Source organism: Hordeum vulgare, chromosome 2H (genome assembly GCF_904849725.1).
Source record: "Hordeum vulgare subsp. vulgare chromosome 2H, MorexV3_pseudomolecules_assembly, whole genome shotgun sequence".
Taxonomy (NCBI): Eukaryota; Viridiplantae; Streptophyta; class Magnoliopsida; order Poales; family Poaceae; genus Hordeum; species Hordeum vulgare.
In genome coordinates, this window is record NC_058519.1 from 371,139,090 (window position 1) to 371,159,274 (window position 20,185).

A 20,185-nucleotide genomic window follows, 5' to 3' on the forward strand; every position below is an offset into this window, starting at 1 on the left:
CTCGGCAAAAGGCTAGGCCTTCCGTTATTTACCAAGTATATAGGTGCATTAATTAAATAACAGAATTAAGATAATGATATCAAGCTCATGTTATGACATGAGACAAAGCATCTGCATCTAGCAATGCTAACATTAGTAGCTGAGCAAAGCCTACTTAGCCATTCAAGATTTGCTAGGAAGGGACAAGTGTTTGGGTTTCATGGCAATTCAGGAGGCATGTATTTAAGTGGTAGGCAGCGAGCATATGATGGAAGAAACGTAAACTAGCATGACAAGTCTAGAGATGGAATCAAGGTCATGTCATCTTGCGTGTGATATCCTCAGCTTGGAACGGTTCTTGATCGTCCTGCACGTACTCTCCCGAATCCACGTACTCGTTCTCCTATCCCGGTGCTACCCAACACAATAATAACATCCAATGAACAACAACACCTCAAGATGCAACAAGCACATGATGCATGAGATGAATATGAGCATGCATCACTATTTCTATCACTAGCACAAGCATGAGAAGTAAATACATGTTCCTGGACAGAACTTCATCCTAAGCTATCTTAACATGCATGAGCATGACATGATCAGATGCATCTCGTGAAAACGATGCAAAACCATATAAAGAACATTACAATCGGAGCTACGGATCAACGGGAATCAACAAAACAAGATATGAATTCCTACGTGTGAAATTCACCACCACACACTCCAATGGCTCAACTCTGGTATTTCCAGGTAACCAAGAGATAAAACAAACCAACATGGATGGGGTGGAGCAAAGAAGAACACCACATCATCAACTAATTACTCACAATCATCAAAACAACAGAACTACACAATCTGCCATAAACTGCATCATATCACTTTGTGAGGTACATGCAAAGCACCTACAGCCACCTAAACATGCCAAATAAGATATGTGGATGTAGATATCCAAGAGTTCTACAAGCACAAGCAAGAATCTCACACAAAGGAGTTAAACACAGAAAGTTACACAGCTGCAAATTTGCCCAAAAATATCAGATTTCAGGGACTTAGTGAAAATTCCAGATTCTCACTATCTGTTTATGCTCTGAAGCATTTTTACAGCAGCCAAAACAATATCTACAGGACTCCAAATGGAATAAAATTTTACAGGGAGCTAGACAAACATATCAGCTTCAACTGTCCAGTTGGAAGCTAAGCCTAAATCACAACACATTGATCGGCACAACCTCATCAACACGAGAAGAAAATATAAACAGATTCTCAGACTTAGTGAAAATCTCAGATTTTCACTAATCTGGAATTTCAGCCACATGCCTATTTTGATTGGGCACCACTTGCACATATGGATTCCTAAACATGAAATGAAACCAACATGTGGTAGAGGGGGTCACCCTCTACTACCACAACCAAGAAACAAACACTAGGGCTCTCCACATCACATGGAACCAAGCTCTCAACATGGAACAAATTTGAAATATGTCATCTCCAGAAAATGTTCCAATGGCAAAAATGATTTCACCAATGGATTCCTGGGAATATTCTACCCCAAAACCATATAAAATACCTATGCACTTATTTGGAACAAAAGGGCCCAAACTAGAAATTGAAATCCACATGGAATCGTATATAGTGAATAGTGCATCATCACATGTGCTATTCACTATATCAAACCTACATAAGCATATACACATGACCACAATATCAACGAGGGTACATGAGAGGTAGACCTCATGACTATGTGCATTGGCACATTACCACATGAGACAAGCACAACATAGATATAATACGTACACCAACAAAGAGAGTATGCACACCCTCACATATGAGGTATAAGCTCTCATGTGCAAGCACACCACAATCTATATGAACAGTGCTGCAAGAAACTAAAACAGCAAAGGAAAAAAATAGAACACAGAAAAGAAAATGGGTAGGCTCTGGGTTCGAACCCCAGACCTACTGGTTCTGCCCTGTGGTGCAAACCACCCTACTGGTGCCTTTCTGCTCGACAGAATAGAGCAGCTAGCCGGTTAAGACACTCTACTATGCTAAACTACTAACGAAACAGAGAAACAAATAACAAAAGGGGGTCGAAGGGGAATCGAACCCACGACCTGGGTGCAACACACCCTACTGCTGCGCCACTATGCTACGCCTACGGTTACTGATAGAGGAGGGAACCGAAACAAGGTAACTAACACCCCATAACATACCCTGCCCTGCACCTGCGAGTCGGCGACAGAGAGATCGCCGGTGCTGGTCTCTCTACGGCTACTACGTCGATGATGGGATCCACCATAGCCTCAGCTCTGCTTCCACGAGGGGAGAGGAAGCCCCTCTCTGCACTCATGCAACCGAGCACATCCAAACAGAGCACGCACAACAAACTAGATCGATCTACCTCTCGGAATCAGGGACACTCCGGCGAACTCCAGGCCGATCTGAGCGAGGAGGAAGGAGGGAGGGGAGATGCCTCACCTCAAGAAGGAACGGAAGAAGCCAATCCACTTGGAGGAGTAGCCGAAGGGGAAGAAGACACGCCGGATCTCTGCTGCCGACGAAGTAGAGGAAGAAGAAGGAGAACTCCGGGGCCGCGGCGTTGATGATGAACAAGCCGTCGACGTGGGCGTTCCCCGGCCTCAGCGAGGTCGGGAATGGGGCGCGGGGAGCCTCCCCGAGCTCCTGGACACGGCGGCCTCGCCGGTCGACGACGGACACGCGGAGGACGACGACGAAGACCTTCTCTCCTCTCTCTAATCCTAACTACAGAGTCTTACCGGCGAGGAAGAAGGAGAGATGGGGATGGAGAGAGGTGGCGGCGGCGGATGGGGAGAGAGGGAAACCCTAGGGGAGATGGGCACGGACGCCCATGCTTTATGGGGGTGGTCCTCGACGTTTGTGCACACGGCAACATCTCTCTCTCTCTCTCTCGGCTTCTGACGGAAAGGAGCAGAGGGGTGCGGACGGCGTTAGGTAGGAGAAGGAGGGATGCACACGTGGGCTCCTGTGCGTGAGAGGGAGTGAAGTGGGCCGGCCATGTGGGAGGGAGCCCACAGGGGCGACAGATAAGGGAAAGTAATTCCCTGGTGCCTGTACTATTTACAAGAATAACTAGAGAAGATGAAAAGCACAGAAGAAAATAGTGGGGATAAAATCAATCAAAATTAACCCGTGGTCATGGAAAAATAAGGCCTATTTGAATAAAAGAGAAAAGAAATATTAGGGGCAAATAAATATTTACAAAGTAGCAACATATGGTCTGTTTTGTAATTATTTTGCACCTTTCAAACTTAAGTCAAAACAGAAACTTAACATCTCCACACTCATCTCAAATCTACCTAATTCATGGGCATTTCTAAAACAGGAAAGGAAGAAGAGAATCTAGACATAGAAGAAATAGAGAGGGAGGGAGGATGGTTTGAAACCTAAGCAAATTACTATCACAGGCATCACTCCACACAATCTACACATTTCACTTCACCACATAAGAACATAAGCATCACATGAAATCATAAGAACACAATGCAACATCACAAGGACAAGGAAATGATATGAAATGTTATGCATGCATGCAAGGAAGAAATACAAGGGACATCACATGAAATCATGAGCATGAACTCTCTCATAGCATTGACAAGGTGGTCCCACATAATGAGGTTTCCAAATAGGGAAGGTTACACACTTGGGGCATTACAGGAAGCCACATGTTTTTGCCCAGACCTAACTTCATGGATAAAATCCTCATGTATGTTGTTGTGGAGAATGGAAGGATGGAACTGTTGGGGAACGTCGCATGGGAAACAAAAAATTTCCTACGCGCACGAAGACCTATCATGGTGATGTCCATCTACGAGAGGGGATGAGTGATCTACGTACCCTTGTAGATCGTACAGCAGAAGTGTTAGAGAATGCGGTTGATGTAGTGGAGCGTCCTCACGTCCCTCGATCCGCCCCGCGAACAATCCCGCGATCAGTCCCACGATCTAGTACCGAACGGACGGCACCTCCGCGTTCAGCACACGTACAGCTCGACGATGATCTCGGCCTTCTTGATCCAGCAAGAGAGACGGAGAGGTAGAAGAGTTCTCCGGCAGCGTGACAGCTCTCCGGAGGTTGGTGATGATCTTGTCTCAGCACGGCTCCGCCCGAGCTCCGCAGAAACACGATCTAGAGGAAAAACTATGGAGGTATGTGGTCGGGCAGCCGTGAGAAAGTCGTCTCAAATCTGCCCTAAAAGCCCCATATATATAGGAGGAGGGAGGGGGACCTTGCCTTGGGGTCCAAGGGACTCCCAAGGGGTCGGCCGAGCCAAGGGGGGAGGACTCCCCCCCCAAACCGAGTTGGACTTGGTTTGGTGGGAGGAGTCCCCCTCCCTTCCCACTTCTTCCCTCTTTTTTTTTCTTTTCCTTTGATTTTCTTTTCTTGGCGCATAGGCCTCCTTGGGGATCTCCCACCAGCCCACTAAGGGCTGGTGTGTCTCCCCAAAGCCTATGGGCTTCCCCGGGGTGGGTTGCCCCCCCCGGTGAACTCCCGGAACCCATTTGTCATTCCCGGTACATTCCCGGTAACTCCGAAAACCTTCCGGTAATCAAATGAGGTCATCCTATATATCAATCTTCGTTTCCGGACCATTCCGGAAACCCTCGTGACGTCCGTGATCTCATCCGGGACTCCGAACAACATTCGGTAACCAACCATATAACTCAAATACGCATAAAACAACGTCGAACCTTAAGCGTGCAGACCCTGCGGGTTCGAGAACTATGTAGACATGACACGAGAGACTCCTCGGTCAATATCCAATAGCGGGACCTGGATGCCCATATTGGATCCTACATATTCTACGAAGATCTTATCGTTTGAACCTCAGTGCCAAGGATTCATATAATCCCGTATGTCATTCCCTTTGTCCTTCGGTATGTTACTTGCCCGAGATTCGATCGTCAGTATCCGTATACCTATTTCAATCTCGTTTACCGGCAAGTCTCTTTACTCGTTCCGTAACACAAGATCCCGCAACTTACACTAAGTTACATTGCTTGCAAGGCTTGTGTGTGATGTTGTATTACCGAGTGGGCCCCGAGATACCTCTCCGTCACACGGAGTGACAAATCCCAGTCTTGATCCATACTAACTCAACTAACACCTTCGGAGATACCTGTAGAGCATCTTTATAGTTACCCAGTTACGTTGCGACATTTGATACACACAAAGCATTCCTCCGGTGTCAGTGAGTTATATGATCTCATGGTCATAGGAATAAATACTTGACACGCAAAAAAACAGTAGCAACAAAATGACACGATCAACATGCTACGTCTATTAGTTTGGGTCTAGTCCATCACGTGATTCTCCCAATGACGTGATCCAGTTATCAAGCAACAACACCTTGTTCATAATCAGAAGACACTGACTATCATCGATCAACTGGCTAGCCAACTAGAGGCATGCTAGGGACGGTGTTTTGTCTATGTATCCACACATGTAAATGAGTCTTCATTCAATACAATTATAGCATGGATAATAAACTATTATCTTGATACAGGAATTATAATAATAACTATACATTTATTATTGCCTCTAGGGCATAATTCCAACAGTCTCCCACTTGCACTAGAGTCAATAATCTAGCCCTCACATCACCATGTGATTTACATTGTAATAAATCTAACACCCATACAGTTCTGGTGTCGATCATGCTTTGGCCGTGGAAGGGGTTTAGTCAGCGGGTCTGCTACATTCAGATCCGTGTGCACTTTGCATATATTTACGTCCTCCTCCTCGACGTAGTCGCGGATGAGGTTGAAGCGTCGTTTGATGTGTCTGGTCTTCTTGTGAAACCTTGGTTCCTTTGCTAAGGCAATGGCACCAGTGTTGTCACAGAACAAGGTTATTGGATCCAGTGCACTTGGCACCACTCCAAGATCCGTCATGAACTGCTTCATCCAGACACCCTCCTTAGCCGCCTCCGAGGCAGCCATGTACTCCGCTTCACATGTAGAATCTGCTACGACGCTTTGCTTGGAACTGCACCAGCTTACTGCACCCCCATTAAGAATAAATACGTATCCGGTTTGCGACTTAGAGTCATCCGGATCTGTGTCAAAGCTTGCATCAACGTAACCTTTTACGGCGAGTTCTTCGTCACCTCCATACACGAGAAACATCTCCTTAGTCCTTTTCAGGTACTTCAGGATATTCTTGACCGCTGTCCAGTGATCCACTCCTGGATTACTCTGGAACCTGCCTGCCATACTTATGGCCAGGCTAACATCCGGTCTAGTGCACAGCATTGCATACATGATAGAGCCTATGGCTGAAGCATAGGGGACGGAGCGCATATGCTCTCTATCTTCATCAGTTGCTGGGCACTGAGTCTTACTCAATCTTGTACCTTGTAACACTGGCAAGAACCCTTTCTTGGACTGTTCCATTTTGAACCTCTTCAAAACTTTATCAAGGTATGTGCTTTGTGAAAGTCCTATCAGGAGTTTTGATCTATCCCTATAGATCTTAATGCCTAGAATGTAAGCAGCTTCTCCTAGGTCCTTCATAGAGAAACTTTTATTCAAGTAACCTTTTATGCTCTCCAAAAGCTCCACGTTGTTTCCAATCAGTAATATGTCATCCACATATAGTATTAGAAACGCCACACAGCTCCCACTCACTTTCTTGTAAATACAAGATTCTCCAACCACTTGTATAAACCCAAATGCTTTGATCACCTCATCAAAGCGTTTGTTCCAACTCCGAGATGCTTGCACCAGTCCATAAATGGATCGCTGGAGCTTGCACACCTTGTCAGCATTTTTAGGATCGACAAAACCTTCGGGTTGCATCATATACAATTCTTCCTTAAGGAAACCGTTAAGGAACGCCGTTTTGACATTCATCTGCCAGATTTCATAATCGAAAAATGCAGCTATTGCTAACATGATTCTGACGGACTTAAGCATCGCTACGGGAGAGAAAGTCTCATCGTAGTCAATTCCTGGAACTTGTGAAAAACCCTTTGCCACAAGTCGAGCTTTATAAACGGTCACATTACCGTCAGCGTCCGTCTTCTTCTTAAAGATCCATTTGTTCTGAATAGCCTTGCGGCCCTCAGGTAGTATCTCCAAAGTCCACACTTTGTTCTTATACATGGATCCTATCTCGGATTTCATGGCTTCTAGCCATTTGTTGGAATCTGTGCCCACCATTGCTTCTTCATAATTTGCAGGTTCATTGTTGTCTAACAACATGATTGATAAGACGGGATTACCGTACCACTCTGGAGCAGCGCGTGATCTCGTCGACCTGCGTGGTTCAACAGAAACTTGAACTGGAGTTTCATGATCATCATCATTAACTTCCTCCTCAACTGGCGTTGCAACGACAGAGGTTCCCCTTGCCCTGCGCCACCATCCAGAGGGATGAGAGGTTCGACAACCTCGTCAAGTTCTATCTTCCTCCCACTCAATTCTCTTGAGAGAAACTCCTTCTCGAGAAAAGTTCCGTTCTTAGCAACAAACACTTTGCCCTCGGATTTGAGATAGAAGGTGTACCCAACTGTCTCTTTTGGATAACCTATGAAGACGCACTTTTCCGCTTTGGGTTCCAGCTTTTCAGGTTGAAGCTTTTTGACATAAGCATCACATCCCCAAACTTTAAGAAACGACAACTTTGGTCTTTTGCCATACCATAGTTCGTATGGTGTCGTCTCAACGGATTTCGATGGTGCCCTATTTAAAGTGAATGCAGCTGTTTCTAATGCATAACCCCAAAATGATAACGGCAAATCAGTAAGAGACATCATAGATCGCACCATCTCTAACAAAGTACGATTACGACGTTCGGACACACCATTACGCTGTGGTGTTCCAGGCGGTGTTAACTGCGAAACAATTCCACATTGTCTTAAGTGAGTACCAAACTCGAAACTCAGATATTCACCCCCACGATCAGACCGTAGGAACTTGATCTTCTTGTTACGATGATTTTCCACTTCACTCTGAAATTGCTTGAACTTTTCAAATGTTTCAGACTTGTGCTTCATCAAGTAGACATAACCATGTCTACTTAAATCGTCAGTGAAGGTGAGAAAATAACGATATCCGCCGCGTGCCTCCACGCTCATCGGACCACACACATCGGTATGTATGATTTCCAACAAGTCACTTGCACGCTCCATTGTTCCGGAGAACGGAGTCTTAGTCATCTTGCCCATGAGGCATGGTTCGCACGTGTCAAGTGAATCAAAGTCAAGTGACTCCAAAAGTCCATCAGCATGGAGTTTCTTCATGCGCTTTACACCAATATGACCCAAGCGGCAGTGCCATAAAAATATGGCGCTATCATTGTTTACTCTAACTCTTTTGGTCTCAATGTTATGTATATGTGTATCACTATCGAGATTCAATATGAACAATCCTCTCACATTCGGTGCATGACCATAAAAGATGTTACTCATAGAAATAGAACAACCATTATTCTCAGACTTAAAAGAGTAACCGTCTCGCAATAAACAAGATCCAGATATAATGTTCATGCTCAACGCAGGCACTAAATAACAATGATTTAAGTTCATCACTAATCCCGATGGTAGTTGAAGTGACACTGTGCCGACGGCGATTGCATCAACCTTGGAACCGTTTCCTACGCACATCGTCACTTCGTCTTTTGCCAGCCTTCGTCTATTCCGCAGTTCCTGCTTCGAGTTGCAAATGTGAGCAACAGAACCGGTATCGAATACCCAGGCACTACTACGAGAGCCAGTTAAGTACACATCAATAATATGTATATCAAATATACCTGATTTTTCTTTGCCCGCCTTCTTATCTGCCAGATACTTGGGGCAATTGCGCTTCCAGTGACCCATACCCTTGCAATAGAAGCACTCTGTTTCAGGCTTAGGTCCAGCCTTGGGTTTCTTCGGCGGATTGGCAACAGGCTTGCCGCTCTTCTTCGAATTGCCCTTCTTGCCTTTGCCGTTTCTCTTGAAACTAGTGGTCTTGCTCACCATCAACACTTGATGCTCTTTACGGAGTTCAGACTCTGCGACTTTCAGCATCGCAAACAACTCACCGGGAGACTTGTTCATCCCTTGCATGTTGTAGTTCAACACAAAGCCTTTATAGCTTGGCGGCAGTGATTGAAGGATTCTGTCAGTGATAGCTTCTTGCGGGAGTTCAATCCCCAGTTCAGCTAGACGGTTTGAGTACCCAGACATTTTGAGCACATGTTCACTGACAGACGAGTTTTCCTCCATCTTGCAAGCATAGAATTTATCGGAGGTCTCATACCTCTTGATCCGGGCGTTCTTCTGAAAGATAAACTTCAACTCCTGGAACATCTCAAATGCTCCATGACGCTCAAAGCGACCTTGAAGTCCCGGTTCTAAGCCATACAAGACTGCACATTGAACTATTGAGTAGTCCTCCTTACGCGCTAACCAAGCGTTCTTAACATCCTGATCAGCCGTAGCGGGTGGTTCATCTCCTAGCGCAGCATTAAGGACATAATCCTTTTTTCCAGCTTGTAAGATTAGCTTAAGATTACGAGCCCAGTCTACAAAGTTGCTTCCATCATCTTTCAACTTAGCTTTCTCTAGGAACGTATTAAAATTCAGGATGACACTTGCGTGAGCCATGATCTACAACACAAATATATTCAAAGTGGACTTAGACTATGTTCAAGATAATTAGAGTTCAACTTAATCAAATTATTTGCTAAACTCCCACTCAAAAAGTACATCTCTCTAGTCATTTGAGTGGTTCATGATCCACTTACACTATCCCAAGTCCGATCATCACGTGAGTCGAGAGTAGTTTCAGTGGTAAGCATCCCTATGCTAATCATATCAACTATATGATTCATGATCGACCTTTCGGTCTCATGTGTTCCGAGGCCATGTCTGCACATGCTAGGCTCGTCAAGCTTAACCCGAGTGTTCCGCGTGCGCAACTGTTTTGCACCCGTTGTATGTGAACGTTGAGTCTATCACACCCGATCATCACGTGGTGTCTCGAAACGACGAACTGTAGCAACGGTGCACAGTCGGGGAGAACACAATTTCGTCTTGAAATTTTAGTGAGATATCACCTCATAATGCTACCGTCGTTCTAAGCAAAATAAGGTGCATAAAAGGATTAACATCACATGCAATTCATAAGTGACATGATATGGCCATCATCACGTGCTTCTTGATCTCCATCACCAAAGCACCGGCATGATCTTCTTGTCACCGGCGCCACACCATGATCATCCATCAACATGTTGCCATCGGGGTTGTCGTGCTACTTATGCTATTACTACTAAAGCTACATCCTAGCAAAATAGTAAACGCATCTGCAAGCACATAAGTTAGTATAAAGACAACCCTATGGCTCCTGCCGGTTGCCGTACCATCGACGTGCAAGTCGATATTTCTATTACAACATGATCATCTCATACATCCAATATATCACATCACATCATTGGCCATATCACATCACAATCATACCCTGCAAAAACAAGTTAGACGTCCTCTAATTTTGTTGTTGCATGTTTTACGTGGTGACCAAGGGTATCTAGTAGGATCGCATCTTACTTACGCAAACACCACAACGGAGATCTATGAGTTACTATTTAACCTCATCCAAGGACCTCCTCGGTCAAATCCGATTCAACTAAAGTTGGAGAAACCGTCACTTGCCAGTCATCTTTGAGCAAGGGTGGGGGTACTCGTAACGATGAAACCAGTCTCTCGTAAGCGTACGAGTAATGTCGGTCCAAGCCGCTTCAATCCAACAATACCGCGGAATCAAGAAAAGACTAAGGAGGGCAGCAAAACGCACATCACCGCCCACAAAAACTTTTGTGTTCTACTCGAGAAGACATCTACGCATGAACCTAGCTCATGATGCCACTGTTGGGGAACGTCGCATGGGAAACAAAAAATTTCCTACGCGCACGAAGACCTATCATGGTGATGTCCATCTACGAGAGGGGATGAGTGATCTACGTACCCTTGTAGATCGTACAGCAGAAGCGTTAGAGAACGCGGTTGATGTAGTGGAACGTCCTCACGTCCCTCGATCCGCCCCGCGAACAATCCCGCGATCAGTCCCACGATCTAGTACCGAACGGACGGCACCTCCGCGTTCCGCACATGTACAGCTCGACGATGATCTCGGCCTTCTTGATCCAGCAAGAGAGACGGAGAGGTAGAAGAGTTCTCCGGCAGCGTGACGGCGCTCCGGAGGTTGGTGATGATCTTGTCTCAGCAGGGCTCCGCCCGAGCTCCGCAGAAACACGATCTAGAGGAAAAACTATGGAGGTATGTGGTCGGGCAGCCGTGAGAAAGTCGTCTCAAATCTGCCCTAAAAGCCCCATATATATAGGAGGAGGGAGGGGGACCTTGCCTTGGGGTCCAAGGGACTCCCAAGGGGTCGGCCGAGCCAAGGGGGGGAGGACTCCCCCCCCCCCCAAACCGAGTTGGACTTGGTTTGGTGGGAGGAGTCCCCCTCCCTTCCCACTTCTTCCCTCTTTTTTTTTTATTTTCCTTTGATTTTCTTTTCTTGGCGCATAGGCCTCCTTGGGGCTCTCCCACCAGCCCACTAAGGGCTGGTGTGTCTCCCCAAAGCCTATGGGCTTCCCCGGGGTGGGTTGCCCCCCCCGGTGAACTCCCGGAACCCATTTGTCATTCCCGGTACATTCCCGGTAACTCCGAAAACCTTCCGGTAATCAAATGAGGTCATCCTATATATCAATCTTCGTTTCCGGACCATTCCGGAAACCCTCATGACGTCCGTGATCTCATCCGGGACTCCGAACAACATTCGGTAACCAACCATATAACTCAAACACGCATAAAACAACGTCGAACCTTAAGCGTGCAGACCCTGCGGGTTCGAGAACTATGTAGACATGACACGAGAGACTCCTCGGTCAATATCCAATAGCGGGACCTGGATGCCCATATTGGATCCTACATATTCTACGAAGATCTTATCGTTTGAACCTCAGTGCCAAGGATTCGTATAATCCCGTATGTCATTCCCTTTGTCCTTCGGTATGTTACTTGCCCGAGATTCGATCGTCAGTATCCGTATACCTATTTCAATCTCGTTTACCGGCAAGTCTCTTTACTCGTTCCGTAACACAAGATCCCGCAACTTACACTAAGTTACATTGCTTGCAAGGCTTGTGTGTGATGTTGTATTACCGAGTGGGCCCCGAGATACCTCTCCGTCACACGGAGTGACAAATCCCAGTCTTGATCCATACTAACTCAACTAACACCTTCGGAGATACCTGTAGAGCATCTTTATAGTCACCCAGTTACGTTGCGACGTTTGATACACACAAAGCATTCCTCCGGTGTCAGTGAGTTATATGATCTCATGGTCATAGGAATAAATACTTGACACGCAAAAAAACAGTAGCAACAAAATGACACGATCAACATGCTACGTCTATTAGTTTGGGTCTAGTCCATCACGTGATTCTCCCAATGACGTGATCCAGTTATCAAGCAACAACACCTTGTTCATAATCAGAAGACACTGACTATCATCGATCAACTGGCTAGCCAACTAGAGGCATGCTAGGGACGGTGTTTTGTCTATGTATCCACACATGTAAATGAGTCTTCATTCAATACAATTATAGCATGGATAATAAACTATTATCTTGATACAGGAATTATAATAATAACTATACATTTATTATTGCCTCTAGGGCATAATTCCAACAGGAACTCGGTTGCATAAGCAACTAGACTTTCTCCACGTGAACTTCCATTGCTGTAGTACAACATCCCATCTAGAGCATTTAAATCCGAGGTACAAACATCAGCTACCCTATTGATTTTAGTACCAGAAGCAGAAGCAACAAAATTCTTCTCAAGAAAATTAGATCTATCTAGTTCATCAATTGGGTTCCTCTCCTCATCTTCCATGTTGTCTTTATCTGTCAGGTCAAGGTCTATATCATCATATTTTTCATTCAACTTCTTATTACCAGGATCTTCATCTTCTAGGTCATCCCCGTCACCACCTCCTTCATCACCAATTTGATCAAAGCCTTCCATAGAGAAGAAAAGCAGGTATATCTTCTTTTTCATCTCAACTAATCTCTCAAAATGGATTTTGGCAGGGTCTCTACATGTCACTTTCACCCGGACAACTTCACAAAAGCTCTTGAAAATTCCATTCCAGTCTACATTCACAAGGATACCAAAACATGAAGTGATTTGGGCAAAGACCTTCCAAGCACACCATTTAGGAGGAATACCTTCAATCTGAACCCAAGCCTTGGTAAGCTCCCCAAAAGGATCTATCATCCCCTTCCATTCAACAACTTTAACAAAAACTCCATGGGCAAGTCAAAAGGAGGAACATCAATCAGATCTTCAACCTTTTTCCAAGGGGGAAATCAAAGAAGGAATTTCTTGCTCTCGAGCTCTCTAATCTGCCAAGGCCACTCCTTATTTTTTACAGAAAATGCCATTCAATAACTGAGAGGCAGAAACCTCCCCTCTCACCGCATGAAGCAGGCCACAATATTTGTAATTCATCTAGCTAGATTCTAAAACAATAGGAACATCCACATGATAAAATCCCAAACTAGTAGTAGCACTCCCAAAGTAGGTAGGAGTGGGATGTGGACGGGCCCAAGAAGCACAATTGTTAACATTCTGGCTACCCGCACAAATAAAACATTTCTTGGCCTCAACGCAATTCCCATTGTAATGTCCTGGCTAGCTACAATTGAAACATGCCATCTCCTTGTATCTAGGATCCATGGCTTGGACAACTCGGAGGGCAGGAACCATAGGCGCAACAGGAGCTGGGTTGGAGGTCTCTGCACCCGAATTAGTCGAGGCCCCGCCAGATTTGGCAACGGGTTGGACAAGCTTCGATGGGGCAGGCTGGGGAGGATGTTGACAATGATTACCCACTCCCCTGGCTAGGAATTGCCTTCTTGGTTGCTTGTCGGTGAAGAGGTCGCTGCTGCTAACGCCCTTTGTCCATCTTGGCCTTGACCACCTCAGCAAATGACGCGAACCCGACCCAATCCCCTCCACTAAAGGCTTGAAGATGGTTGGGGTAGGATCAAATCACCCTACTCGCTCAACGGGGAAGCAATCATATCGCGAGAACTCTCTAGACCGAAAGAGATCTTTCCAAATCTAGAATAGCTTGGGGACGACGAAGCTAGGGTTTGGAGGGGAGGAGTATCGGTGAATATGAGAACGACGGCGCACCGGGGATGGGATAACCTACAACTGCCCAAAAAAATCCGTAACCTCCTCCACTAAGTCACTTTCCAAAAGGGAAGACGTTTTTTGAAAATCCGCTTTCCGCCTGACCACACATCCATGGATGAGGGGTGCAGGAACCATAGTTGGTCCACAAGCAGGCGTCGTGGAGGCAGAAACCATCGATTTTGGATTACACTCATCCTCCTCTTGAAACTTCGACGGAGATTCAAACCGGCCAGGAGTAGAAACTCCAGCAACAGGACTGGCAGCAAGAGCAATAGCATAGGGCTTTGCGGCTTCTCCAACATAGCTTCTAACCAGATGGTCACTATCGCCCCTCCCACCATGAACACAAGTTCTTGGGAAATTAGTATAACTTTTGCTTACCTTACTCTGGTTAGCAGGGATCTCACCACGGTCTCATGGCCATGGCGGGGGTTCCAACCAACGAAGATGCCGATCTCCCCTCGCCCGACGCGCCCACACCTCCGGGTCAAGCACCCGTCGATGAGCACGCACGCCAGGAACCCGTGATCTCAAGGCAAGCGGGGCGGGGCGATCCCCAGTGACAGCACATCGGGAGGGAGATTGGCCAATCCGAGCAACGACGACAGTCGAATGTTTAGGCGAGAGGAGCTCTCCGCCTTGAATCACCTCCACTTCGCCGCCTGGCCCGGATCCACCTTCTCCGCCTCCTGAATCGCCCAGAAAATCAACTCGTAATCCATCCCCCCCGTCGTCGCCGCAGAAGCGCGCTCGCTCCTCGAAGGTGGACATGCGGATGATCTCCACCATGATCGCCGACCATCTGGAGCGATCGGGGAAACGACCCCGAACCACCCGCAACATCTCCGCGCGCGCCTCCGGAGAGTGGAGGTCGATCTCCGACAACATCTCCATCGGAATCGGCACCGGAAGGGCCATCAGAGCCGCCACCCTTGCCGTGGGAATCGCCCGCCGAGCGCGTCCACCCTCGTGTCTCCCCGCCATCTCCCTCTCGAATCTGAGATTTGGGGCTTTGGGGTGGCTGGGAGAGATGGAGCGGTGGAATTAAGGTGGGCAGGCGAGGTGCGAGGGCCATCAATGGCGGAAGGTGGGGGGAAACATGGACGCCTCAAGGTCGCCTTAGTCACAAGTCGCAAGGGTCATTCGTGACCGATCATCTTGAAATTCACGAAGTTACAGTAGGCGCCTCGTCGTCGACGAAAATGTCTCCTCCCATTGAATGTGTATAGTTGGAAATCCTAAAATAAATTCAGAAATAATGTGAGCACCGGGACATGAACCTTGATGGAGTGAGAATATCACTATCCTTTTAACCATCAAACCACACATCGATTCACATATTATATTAAATCTTTTATATGGACTCATCACCGTCGACACACACGTGTGGCGATTTCTTCTTAAAGGGTTAGGCTCCGCTTGGATTGTCGTAAGTAAATAGGTCCATAAGCGATACAGACCTCGAGTCGTCGTTTTTATTTCAAACGAAAATCACACTGCGACATGTAATTTACATCTGTAAATAATTTATGGGTGTATAGATTTATATCCAATCCAAGCAGGGTCTTAAGTTTGTATAGTTTTTGTTTGTTTTTTGTTTTTTACCATAAGGTTAGTGCTTGCACGATGGAGTTACAGTGATGCACGTGGATTGTTTTTTTTTGGGTATATGCCCGTTGGGTTTTGTTTCATGGTTGTGTGTATCTTTTGGTGTATAGGGCAGGAGTTATTTAGAAAATATATATTTTTAATATTGATTTACTCCCTTCATTCGTAAATATATGACATTTTGGTAGTTTAAATAAGGAACGGATGGAGTAATATACTCCTACAAAGCAGGTTTTACTTGATTTTAAAAAAGACGGTATCCTCCACATAGTACTAATATTCTTTTATCTATTATACTAATACAAAAGCAGGGTTGGTCTAGACTTTTGAGGCTGCCTCTATCGAATCGATCGATTCGAATCAGAACCACGGCGAGGAAATGGCACAGCCGCCGCGGTGGCAGGAGAGGCAGCAGCTCGCGCTCCTCTGCGACCTCGTCGCCGACTCCCTCCTCCCCCACCTCGTAAGCAACGCCGGGCGCTCGTATCTGGTAACTGCGGCATCCCAGCCAGCCTCTCACGCCGCTTTCGCTGTCGGCCCTCCTCTGCAGGAACCCGAATCGCTGGCGACGCGGCGGCCGCAGCTCACGCGGGAGGAAGAGCGGTGCGTACTCCTCGCGCTCTCCCGGGTAATCCTCTAGCTTGGATTTTAGGATTTTATTTACTGCTGCTTTACATTTTCCGTTCCCGTTCTTCCCATGATTTTTTTTAGAATTTCCGTTCGTTATTCATTATATTATAGGTAAATAAGGCAATTCGAGGATGGGATGACGACAAGGTGGATGATGGGGAGCAAGGGTGCGCATCGGATCAGGTATTGCTTCGGATTTCAGTTGCTTATGTTTTGGTCCCTTTTGACTGCTTATCTCTCTACAACAGTAGTTCTTAGTTGGATTTCCCTCAGTCATTCAGCGGCCGTTCCGATGTTTGGTTTTAGGGTTTACTGGATTAGTATTAACGTACCAAACTTGCAAGTAACCAGTAGCACATAAATGTAGTCGGTATTGTAAGATGTCTAGTGGAGCAGCTCGAGTGTGCCAATCATGCAACCGGCAGTGTGAGTTTCAGTCAGTAGTTAGAACATGAAAAGCTACACATGTTTCCCTTGAAACCTACAGGCCTTGTGCAGTTTTATTGAGATATTCTGTACCATATTTAATGTTTGTATTGTATCTTATTCTTATATTTTGTTGAGTTCAAACTCATGCAAATTTGATATCTACTCCGTATACTTTATTACATAGTTATTAAGAGATAATGCATATTTACCTTCATCCCCTTGCCTTTTGGAGATTGTTTCGTGTTCGGGAGAAGCTCACCGTTGCTCTTTGCCACCGGACCACCATTTTGATGATGGGTTTAGCTGCCTGGCCAATATTATCTCCATAGTGGTAAGAACTTCTCATGTGATTTAGCCATCAAGGGTTTTTGGCAATAGTACCTCTTTGTAAGTTATTTTTCTAGCAGGCATCACAAACTAATTCTTTTCTAATAATAGAACTTGGCTACATTTCATTTTGCAACCTCCTGCTTTGACATTTTTTAGTATTTTTTTTCTTCGAGAAAACGCAAAGAGCCTTGCGTTTCTTTGTATTGAAAAGAAGGGGGGGGGGGTTTACAACCTCCTAAGAGGCAATTACAACATTGCTACAAGAGGATTAGTGAACATCCCAGGATGTGGGCAAGACTACCCTAAGCCCTTTGGCCCCGGCTCTCGCCCAACACCTGGTCTCATCTTTGATCCTATCCAAGAGCTCATCGAGCGATGGGGTGATATGGTCAAAGACACATGCATTCCTATGTTTCCATATCATCCAGTGCACCAGGAGCGCGGCTGACCTCAGCGCCTTGCGAAGCGATGGTGGTGTGGCGTCCCTCGCCCTCATCCACCAGTCCTGGAGTGAGGCATCGTGCTCCGGCGACGGGGCCATTAGGCCCAACCAAGATAGGGTCTCATGCTAAGTCTGCCTCGCGAAAGGGCAAGTGAGCAGCAGGTGCCTGATGGTCTCCGGCTCTTGGTCGCATAGTAGGCAGCGGGTGTGATGGGGAAGGCCTCGACAAGCGAGCCGTTCCGCGGTCCAGCATCGGTCCATGTTGGCAAGCCAGTGGAAGAACTTTACCTTCGGCGGAGCTCATCCCTTCCAAATGAGCTGCCAGGAGCGGCATGTCGACGATCCGTGGAAGGTGGCCCGGTAGCAGGACCTCGCCGAGTAGACACCATTGGCCGTCCATTTCCAAACGAGCTTGTCCGGCTCGGTGGACAGTATAGTGTGCGCCACGAGCTGCCATGTCCTCAGGTATTGGCCAATCTCTTGCAGACCCACAACTCCGCGAATGTCCCAGGCCTAGGCATTGCCGGCAATGCCCTCCGCCACCGTTCGCACTCTTCTTCTGTTCTTGGGTATGCAAAGGTAGAGCAGAGGCGCGAGCTCACGTATAGACTGACCGTGCAGCCAACGATCTTCCCAGAATAGGGCAGTCAGACCATCTCCAACCACCATGGAGGTGGAGGCGTAGAAGAGGCCACGCTCGTTAGGTGAGAACTGCAGGTCGAGGCCTTGCCATGCACGGTCAGCGTCCGTCCTCGATAGCCAAAGCCATCGGAGTCTGAGAGCAAGCCCCGTGCGCTCGAGGTCTCGGACGCCCAGCCCACCTGTTATGACCGGTACAACGTACCAACGGAGGAGGCCCAATGGGCAGGGTTAGTTACGGGCTTAGCCCAAGTTATCTTAGCTATGTTAGAGTCCAAGTTATATTAGAGTCCAAGTTATCTAGGGTTTAGTGGAGGCTGTCCTCCTTTATAAACACATGTACCCCTTCGATATTAAGCAGACAATAAACAATATTCTGTTGTCGTCTCCCTCAGGAGATGGGAGCCACAAACCCTTGCCGCCTCTCTCTCTCTCTCACGCCACGACGGCGCCCAACCGCCGGCGCCGGCGTCCCCAACCTCGCAGCCCGCACTTCCACCCCTACAACCTACGTCCGAGACCTGGTAGAACCCTAGCCTCTACCAATTTGGTATCAGGTAGCTTGGGTTCGATGAGTTTGTCGGACCTTCCCACCACCACCACCGCCGCCACCACCGCCTTCCCCGCCACCTCGCAGCCGCCGCCGCACCAATCGCCACTGCCGGCCACCTCAGGTCCGGCCGCCTCCGGTACCGCGGCCCTGGCGGCCGAACCCGCCCCTGTCCTCTCCCCGGCGGAGATGTCCTCGGCGATCCGCGACCTCAACCTGGCGGTCTCGAACCTCCGGACTTCCCTCCAGGCTCCGTACGCAACCCCGCCACCACCGCCTCCGCCGGCGGCGCCCTTCGCGCCACCGTCGCGCCCCAGGGCCTGCCGATCACCCAGGTCCGATGGCCGCCGTCGCCGTCCCCGCTATCGACGTGGATCGACACGCCGACGTACATGACGGCGCCGCTACAGCCGACGGTGTTGCAGCCACCCGCCCCCACCTTCGGGGGGTTCGGCGGGTACACTGACTCGTACGCCGGGAGCTTCGTGGTGCTGCAGCACTCTCCTTCCGCCGTGCTGGGTCGTCATGAGGGCACCTACGCGGCCTCGCCACACGTGCAACAGCCGCCCCGCTTCACCAAGCTGGAGTTCGCCACCTACGACGGCACCGTCGCCCCCCTGAACTGGCTCAATCAGTGCGACCAGTTTTTCAGGGGGCAGCGGACCATGGCGTCCGACCGCACGTGGATCGCCTCCTACCACCTCCGTGGCACCGCCCAGACGTGGTACTACGCCCTCGAGCAGGACGAGGCCGGGATGCCTCCGTGGGTGCGCTTTCGCGACCTGTGTCTCCTCCGGTTCGGCCCCCCATACGTGGGAGCCGCTTGGCCGAGCTCGGTCGCCTTCCCTTCACCACCTCGGTGCAGGACTTCGCCGACCGCTTCCAGACATTGGCCTGCCATGCGCCTGACGTCACGGCACCAACGCGCCGAGCTCTTCGTCGGCGGCCTTCCCGACCACATCCGCATTGACGTCGAGATGCGCGACCCCCAGGACTTGCAGACGGCCATGTATTACGCACGCGCGTACGAGCAGCGCGCCAACACCCTGCAGCAGGCGTTCCCGGGCCGCGGCACGCGTCCCCCGACCCGCCGCACCCCGGCGGCCGCCACCCCGACATGCCCCGCCCTGCCAACCACTACTGCGGCTGCCCCCGCGCCGACACGCACCTTCCGGCGCTTGACGTCGGCCGAGCAGCTCGAGCGCCGCCGCAAGGGCCTGTGCTTCAACTGCGACGAGCCGTATGCGCCGGGTCATACGTGCGCCCGCCTATTCTACTTGGAGACCGTCGACGACGCGGAGGTGGAGGCCCTCACCGCGGAGCTCGACGCCACCACACTCTCCGA

The 20,185-nt window shown here is 48.4% G+C and overlaps 1 protein-coding gene across 7 annotated transcripts in view; it reads left to right on the top strand.

The window, feature by feature from the left end:
• Positions 1-15,810: 15,810 nt before the first annotated feature.
• Positions 15,811-20,185, top strand: part of LOC123426313 — a 60,757-nt gene continuing 56,382 nt past the window's right edge. For all 7 annotated transcript variants that reach the window (XM_045110125.1, XR_006622144.1, XR_006622145.1 and 4 more), the window contains exons 1-4: positions 15,811-16,283; positions 16,371-16,448; positions 16,562-16,633; positions 17,112-17,210. In XM_045110125.1, the coding sequence (XP_044966060.1) occupies positions 16,200-16,283; positions 16,371-16,448; positions 16,562-16,633; positions 17,112-17,210 (333 nt within the window). In that variant the 5' untranslated portion in view covers positions 15,811-16,199. The remainder of the gene's footprint in view (positions 16,284-16,370; positions 16,449-16,561; positions 16,634-17,111; positions 17,211-20,185) is intronic.